This window comes from Catharus ustulatus, chromosome 18 (genome assembly GCF_009819885.2).
Source record: "Catharus ustulatus isolate bCatUst1 chromosome 18, bCatUst1.pri.v2, whole genome shotgun sequence".
Taxonomy (NCBI): domain Eukaryota; kingdom Metazoa; phylum Chordata; class Aves; order Passeriformes; family Turdidae; genus Catharus; species Catharus ustulatus.
In genome coordinates this window covers 3,487,402-3,495,563 of record NC_046238.1, presented here as the reverse complement: position 1 = coordinate 3,495,563, position 8,162 = coordinate 3,487,402, and the positions used below count along the sequence as shown (strand labels likewise).

Genomic DNA, 8,162 nt, shown 5'->3' with positions numbered 1-8,162 from the left:
GTTGAAACTCACTCTGGAGGGTTCTGAGCTACCTTAGGGGCAGGAGCAAACCTGCAGCAGGGATAAGCACAGGAATTTAATGGGGCAGATCATACTCTGAGCTGGACTAACCCAACATCCTCTTTTTAATCTCCCAGTCACTGAGACAGTGTGAGAGGAGTTCCCATTCCATCACCTCCAAACAAAACACACCCCAAGGCCAGAGTCGTATCCAACTTCTGTATTTAGTGGCTCTTTACAGAACTTGTTCCTTTCAAAATTGTTAAACAAAGTTCATCGATCTCATAGAAACTTTTGAAGTACAGAACATGAGCCTAACAAAAACGTGACCGGTGTGTCCCGCTGGCTTTCATACAACAGGATTGCCGTGCTCAGGACTATCCCAAGTGCTTCCTCAAATCCCATTCCACTAAAGCTCCCTCTAGCACACAACGGAGCAGGCAGTCAGTGCTCACACTTCCACCTTCCACAGCACAGTGGCAGAGCAGCCATGGGCACCCTGGGGCTCGCCAGGGCAGGGGAGGCAGGCAAGGAGAGCTGTGCCCTCACTCAGCATTGCTCATCCACTACCACCCGAGTATAAAAATACCTTCTATTCTGATAAAAATCTACAGTGGAAAATCAGTCAATGCATCGCCTGGGAGCCTGGCAGGGCCTTGGTGGGTGATGGCTGCTGCCCTGTGGGACAGAGCAGCCCAGTGTGGGGCACTGCACAGCGTTTAAAGGCATTTTGTTAGCTGGAGGTGGTGGGGTCAGGGAGGTGACAGGGACAGCACCGGGATGGTGCCACCACTGAGCTCCTGCATCTGCACAGGATCAGTCCTGGAAAGCCAAAGCTCAGTGGTGCTTTGCCCAACTTAGGGCAGGAGCCTGATGTGACATCCCAGAGCCCATCACTGACATCCACCACCTGGGGACATGGCTGTGGGAAGGGGATGCTCCTCCTGCCCAGGCACTCTCCCTAAAAAAGTGCTTCAGCCCCAAGAGCTGCTGTGATGCTGGAGCAGCCCTGAGCAGGGCTCAGCCTGTGAGTGTGTGGCTCACGATTTTTGGGTGCTCACCTCAAGCAGGGCCAAAGCTCGGAGGCTCCATCTTTTTCCTCCCCAAATGGAACCGGGATGCCGTGGGTGTCCATGGTACCATCACGGACATTTTCCCATCCCACTCCCAAAATCCCAAACTCAGGTTGCTTTCTTTGCTTTTGCCTCATTTTCTCTCTTCCTTTGGGAGCTGGCACGAGCTGCACCGTGCCGGATGGGAGCTGCCGGCGGCTGCAGGAAGCGCGAGGGACGGCGTTGGGACCATGCTACATCTTGTTCCAGAAGGCTATTGCAGACATTTCTACAACATATACAACCGCACGGGACATTCTGTGTTACAAAGGCTTCCAAAAACATAAACCACCAGAACTAAATACATACTCGATGGCATCAGGGGCTTTAGAGTCTTCAGGGACTAGGATGCAGTCTCTGGCTGGGGCAGAAGCGATGCAGTGTCTTACAGACAGGGGTGAAAACTGCAAAAGTTTCTTAAATTTGGTCAGTCTCATAGTGCTTCTTGATGGCTTTGCTCAAAAAGTCTTTTCTGTGGGTTGGATTGTTTTTGTTTGGTTTTTTTTTTTTGTTTATTTGTTTTTAATCTCATCCAGTGGCAAACTACAAGACTTCAGTGTACATTTAATGACACAACTGCTACATCATCTTGATTTTATAGCTATCTTTAATATCAAAGCAGCTTAAGCTGTTAATAAATTCCAAAGTATCCTTTTATTAAAATATCTAAAAGAGGTCTATAAATATTTTTTTGTTTGGTTTTTTTTTTTGTTTTTCTTTTCTAAAATTGTTCCCAGTTTTTCACATTTAAAACAAAGCCAGAGGGGATGGGGCAGCTCCACAGAGGGGGTTCCCCTCTTTTCCACGGGCGTTCCTCTTCCGTGGCGCCGGCCACTCGTCACCTCTCGGTGCACACTGCATTTATCAAAATATATATATATGTGTGGGGGGTGTATATATATATTTAGGGTGGAGGGGGGGTTCAGAACTCCCACTCGAGGGCCTCCTCTCGGTTGGCAGCCCGCTCCAGGCGGTGGATGATGTTGTTGAGGTTGGCCATCTTCTCGTGGCGCCGCTGGACGCTGGTGCTGAGCCGGGGGCCGGGAGCCGGGGGAAGCGCCGGCGAGACCGGCCCGGCAGAGGATGGTCCTGGTGAGGCTGAGCCGGTGAGGCCGGGCGAGGAAGCTGCCGAGGGTGATGTTGGGGACACCACCAAGCTGCAACGGGACGAGCCCGCGGAGGACTGGGAGCTGTCGGGATGCGGCGGTGCCGGCGGTGGCGGTCCCCCAGCGGTGGCACCGGCGCGGCCTCCCCGCCGCGGGAGGCTGCCGGCGCTGGGGGCGGCGGCGTGGGGGGCTGCCCCCCGCTCCTCCTGGGGAGGCCCGGTCCCTTCGGCCGCTCCGGCCGGGTTGCGCGAGTCCCGCCGGCGGCTCCAGCCGCCAGGATCCCCCTGCTCCTCCTTCACCTTCACGGGCACGGCGGCGCAGGGGGGCTCGCCCCCCACCAGCACGGGTTTGTGATCCTCGGTGTCCGAGTCGGGGCTGTGGGGGGCCCGGCGCCCGGGGATGGCTGTGCCACCGCTCTGCTCTGGGTCCGTGTCGTTGTCCTGAGCGCCCTCCACCAGCATCTCTCGGCGCATCCGTGACCTGCGGGACACAACCATGGAGGGGTGGCAACAACCACTCATTGCCATGGTCACTGCACATCTCCATCTACAGTACCACTTAGGGATGAAAAACCTGCGCTGCTCCCCAGGGCTGGGTGCTGTGGGGATGGAGCCTGTGCTCCAGCAGCCTCCATAAAACATTCCCTCCCCCTCTACAGAGCTCCTGCTCTGGGGTCAGCAGGTGGGTGTGAGCATGGAAACTTCTACAGATGCTCAGCATGACTTGGGCAAGGTAGCCAACACCACCCACCAGCCTGGGGTGCACCTGGGGACCTCCTGTGGGTCTGCACCTCCCATCTAGGGGAAGGCTGGAAGGGCAACAGTGACACCCCCTCTCTGGTGTCACCATCAGTCCCCAAAACCAGGGAGCGCCCATACCTGTAGTTGTGGAACCAATTGATGACGGTGTTGGTCTTGAGGTTGAGCTGGAAGGAGAGCAGCTCGATGGTCTGCTGGGAGGGGTATGGCTCCAGCTGGTAGGCTTTCTTTAGGGCTTCCTTCTCCTCTGGTGCCAGCACCACGCGTGGCTTCTTGATCTGGAGCAGGCTGAGGTCCTGCGGCGGCGCGCTGGGGCTGGCGCACTCGGAGCGGGCGCTGGGGGACTCGCTGTCCGAGCCGGCGCTCATCAGCCCGTACCGGCGCTTCAGGTAGGCTGCAGGACAGGACACCCAGCTGGCACCACTCACCCCCCAGCCCAGGACCCCCCCTTGGGCAGCACCCCACACCCAGCAGGGCCGTGTCACCCCATCCCTCACCCTTCTTCTCCAGCTTCTTCATGTCGCGCAGCTTCTCCACGTTGTGGGGGTCGTTGAGCCAGAGCTGCATCCGGACGAAGGGCTCCCTCCCCTTCAGGCTCAGCTTGTGCCACGGCTTGGGCCTGGAGAGGAGATCGGACACCGAGCCCTGCGTCAGGCCCAGGATGCTCTCCCCAAACAGCCGCTGGCCTGGCGGAGGAGAAGCAGAGGTGGTTAGAGGGGCAGAGCGGGACGGGCGCTGCAGTCCCCCTGCAGAGCAGGTGCACCCCATTTCCCAGCCAGCATCCTCCTGGAATTCCCATGAAAAACATCGGGGAGGGGGTGGCATCTACAGGAATTGGGGTGCTGGATCCATGCAGCTTTACCAGCAGAGAGAGGGTACACACCTAAATTGTTGTCCGTCAAGACCTCCTTGACCTTCTTGGTGATGGAGTAGGTGTCCAGCTCGGGGGACATGGCCACAATCTCCTGGATGCCCACGGGCCCCTGGCTGTTGGGATACGCCTTCCCACCCAGCGCAGGCGTCGAGCGGCTCTCGGGCTGCTGGTTTTCCTTGCTGCTCTCCAAGGCCAGGGTGAGAGGCTCCTGGCAGCCCTTGTCGTGCTCAGCAGGGCTGGGGGGCGGCGAGGGGGACGGCTGGGGTTCCACCGGGCTGGCTGTGTGACACACAGAGGGGTCAGCAGGAGGGGACAGTGCAGGAGCAGCGGGGGCATTTGGGGGACGCCTGCGGCTTTGCCCTCTGGAGAAGAGGGATACCAGTCAAGCTTCTCCAATGGCTACAGCAAAGCAGGAGGTGGTGGTGGAATAATTAGAGAAAATGTCACCAGTGTAATACAAAAAATCTGGCTTTCCTTTTAGTCTTGGTTTAAATGAAGGGTTGGGGATGAAAGGGGCTTCCCAGGGTGTTGGTGTAGGAGTTGGCAGGAACAGCTCTTCCCAGTGCTGGGGTGGGAGCAGGACAAACTCACTGGGATGCAGGGGATGGACACAGAAGTGTGGGGGACACTGATGGCACATGGGGACAATGATGTCACTTACCCTGGGAGGGTGTGGGCTGCTGGCTGATCCCTTGGCCCAGCTGGTCTGTCAGCCAGAGCTGCATGCGGATGAAAGGCTCACGACCCTTCTGTGTCAGCTTGCTCCACGGTTTGGGCCGTGACAGCATGTCACTCACACTGCCCTGGGACAGTCCCAGCACCTGGGCACCATGCAGGTGTCACCCACTGAAGGTGGAGTGCACTCCCCTGGTGCTGGGAAGCTGCTGCCCTCTACCCCTGTGTCAGGGGAGGGGGAGCAGGATGCCACCCACTGCCACCCACTGCCCCACAGAATGTCTGGACCCTCTGTCCCCTGCCATGGGTGCTGATTGTGGGTCCCCCTGGGATACCCAGTGGGCTGGGAGGCTGGTCCCCAAAGGGCTCTGCTCAGGGGACTGGGTATTCCTGGTGGAAAGTGCCACTGACCAGTAGTCAGGGAGACTGGGGCTGGGTCAGACCCTGAGACTCAGAGTCCTCCAAGGGGAAGCACACCAGGGAAAAGAAGGAGCTGATGAAAGCCATCAATGAGCCCCAGGCTCTGGGTCATGGAGCAGAGCAGACACCAGACCCCCCTTCTCCAGGCTGGTACCTTCTCTCCGAAAATCCTCTGGCAGATGCCGTTCTTGGCCAACTTCTCCTTGACCTGCCGGGTCAGCTCCAGCGTGTCCACCTCCCTGTACATGTACATCTCATACTGCTCCGGCGTCAGCGGTGGCACCGTCGGCTTCAGGGTCCGTGGCACGTACGTGGGGTAGTAGGACAGACGCCCACCAGCCGCCGGCTCCGCGCCCGCTCCCTCCGCCTTCATCTCCGACAGCCGCGGGGGCTCCTCCTCCGCCGCCTGCAGCTCGTCCTCGTTGGTGCCACCCTCGCCGGGCTCGCCCCGCGGCCAGCCCCGGCCATTGGCCATGCTGGAGTAGCTCGAGGAGGAGGAGGACAGCGAAGGCGACACGGAGGTGTAGGGCCGGCTGAGCAGGCTCCGCTCCGACGCCCAGTGCTGGTCGAAGTAAGAGCCGGCGTCGCCGATCTCCGACTTCACCTTGCGGATGATGCTCTGCACAAAGGCGGCGGGGGACAGCACGGCCAGCGGCGTCTGCGGCGGGCCGGGGCTGGCCCCGCTGCCCTCCTCCTGCTTCACGTAGGCAGGGGCGATGTTCTGGCTCACGGTGGCCAGCGTGGAGCGCTCGGCAGGTGCCACATCCCCCCCGTGTCCGCTGGCCCCCGACTCCATGTCCAGCAGCGCCTGCTGCTGCGCCTGCATCTCCCGCCGCGCCTGCTCCAGGATGCTCTTGATGGCATCCTCCGAGCTGCTGCCGCCCGCCCCGTTGGCCACTGCCTGCGATGCCGACGGCGTTTTGGGCTCCCCTGCACAGAAAAGGGGTGAGGGCAGCCCCGAGGAGCAGCATGCGTTGTTTGCTGCGTGGTCACAATTCAAAGTGTGGGAGAAAAGTGGTTTATCCCGATCTGGTTTGGACCAGCAGCGTCCACAAAGCAAAAGTTTCAACAGCCCGACTCAAAGCCAACTTCTTTTTTGATGATTGCAAAATAAATCCCATTACCAACAATGCGATAGACAAACATGTTTGTTTTCCCTGCCTGTTTTTCCACCGTTCCCATCTAATTTAATTCTCTGGGATTCTGCTTTCTCAGCAGACTACCTGTTTTAATGTATTTCATTTCTTGTAATTGACTGCGAGAGCAGCTGCTTTAATGATTCCTCGTGCCAGATGGATCCTGAATACTCATTTAATCATCTGGTTTGGGGCAGGGGGAAGGAAAAGAGTGCATCCAAAGTTTCTGAAAGCCCAAATCTGAACTCTGCTGCACGGGAACTCTTCCACCCCACATGATATTTCTCCATGAATGTCAATGGGTGGAACACTCCCCAAAAAAACCCCCGATTTTTGGATGGGATCCACATCCACACATCCACAGAGCATCCACCCACTGGCACTTGGGGCAGAGCAGGGACTCAGTCATCCCTGGAGCCACCCCCATGGCAGCACCTACCTCCCTTCTGAGACTCAATCTCCTTTTTTGCCTGCTCCAGGATGCTTTTGATGGCGTCGTCGGAGCCGGTCTCCGGTGTCCTGATCCGCGGCGTGATGCTACCTGATCAAAGAGGCAGGATAACAGCTTTGTCACCAGGGCTGGTTTTACAAGCTCCACTTGTATGTCAGGAAGTGTTTACTGCTCCTCATGTTCGGTTATTTTTAGGGATGCTGGTTTGAAGACAAATGTCACTCCTGATTAGTCGCTACCAGCGCACAGGGAGCCCTGGTAGCCCTGGCTGCAGCTCCTGCCTCTGGCATCTCCCACCATCCTGCTCACCCAGGGCATCCTCTCCCCACCAGGAGCAGAGACACGGGCACAGGGACATGTCCCCACCCCTGGCACTGAGCCCTCCTGGCTGTGCAGGAGAAGTGTTAATGATGGATCAGATCCAGGGGATAAATCAGAGCCCTCCAGGCTGCAACCAGCAGGTGCATGGACCAAGGGTGTGCATTGTCCACTCCTGGTGCCACCAAGGGGACTTGAGTGACCAGCTGCCACTGCTGAGATGTCACCATCAGCCACTGTCCCCAGAGATGGGAGTCACCACTCCACAGCAGTGCCAACACCGCGCCAAGGTTCTGCAGCTCTAAAACTTCATTATTTTAACGAAATATTCCCGAGCACATCGATTCATACAGCACAGAACAGCCTAATGAATAATTAAATGGCACTTGTCAGAATAAATGAGTAAAGCACATCCAGGGATGCAGCTTCCAGAGCCATGGGTTGTTGTTAATTGCTGCCATTTGCCAGGGCTCATCCCACCAGGGAAAATCCTGGGGTGCCACACTCTGATGACCACCCCTGCCATGGCATGGGACATCCCAGGGTGCTGCCAGGGTGAACTGGGGTGCACTGAGAGGGAATGCTGCAGCATTCCAGGACAGGACTCGCTGGCCAGGGCCGCCCCAACCACTCACCTCTCTGGCGCACCTGGATAGTCCTCAGGGCCAGCACGTTCTGCTCGTCGGAGAGGAACTGCTTCATCTTGATGAACGGCTCCTTGCCCTTCACCGTCAGCTTGTGCCAGGGCTTGGGCCGTGCCAGGATCTCGCTGACAGAGCCCTGGGACAGCCCCAGCACGTAGTGCCCGAAGACCCTCTGCCCGATGTTGTGCTTCAGCAGCTGCTCCTTCACCTGGAAGGCGATTTCGGCCGTGTCCAGCTGCTCCTCCTCGGCGGAGCTGCCGGCGCTGCCCTCGCAGGGCTCGCCGGGCGGGCTGGTGGCACTGGTGGCTGGCACAGGGATGGGGTGCACGGTGCTGCTTTTGGCCCCGAAGAAGGAGGAGGGGAAGGGGGGTCCCCCGCTGCTGCTCTCGCTCTTGTAGCTGGGCAGAGGGAGGTGGGGGGCCTTGGGGTCCCCTGAATGCCGCTCGCCCCCCGGGAAGGGGGACACAGAGAAAGTCCGGGGACCATCGGGGACCATGCCGGGGCCAGGCAGTGGCGGGAGGGGAGAGGGGGAGGCGGGGTCGTCAGCAGGGGCGTGGTGGGGGGATGGGTACGGCTGCTCCATGCCCAGTGAATCCTTCCCCGACTCGTCTTCGGAGTGATCCTCCTCTAGAGATGAAGGAGAGAGAGGGAGACACACTAGAGTCCCC

At 58.5% G+C, this 8,162-nt stretch overlaps 1 protein-coding gene across 6 annotated transcripts in view; it reads right to left on the bottom strand.

Moving 5' to 3' along the window:
* Positions 1 to 205: 205 nt before the first annotated feature.
* CUX2 (cut like homeobox 2) overlaps positions 206 to 8,162 on the bottom strand; it is a 61,913-nt gene continuing 53,956 nt past the window's right edge. For all 6 annotated transcript variants that reach the window (XM_033075734.1, XM_033075735.2, XM_033075731.1 and 3 more), the window contains 8 exons: positions 7,486 to 8,121; positions 6,521 to 6,622; positions 5,100 to 5,875; positions 4,512 to 4,671; positions 3,860 to 4,129; positions 3,474 to 3,662; positions 3,097 to 3,370; positions 206 to 2,698 (listed from right to left, as the gene is read on the bottom strand). In XM_033075734.1, the coding sequence (XP_032931625.1) occupies positions 2,035 to 2,698; positions 3,097 to 3,370; positions 3,474 to 3,662; positions 3,860 to 4,129; positions 4,512 to 4,671; positions 5,100 to 5,875; positions 6,521 to 6,622; positions 7,486 to 8,121 (3,071 nt within the window). In that variant the 3' untranslated portion in view covers positions 206 to 2,034. The remainder of the gene's footprint in view (positions 2,699 to 3,096; positions 3,371 to 3,473; positions 3,663 to 3,859; positions 4,130 to 4,511; positions 4,672 to 5,099; positions 5,876 to 6,520; positions 6,623 to 7,485; positions 8,122 to 8,162) is intronic.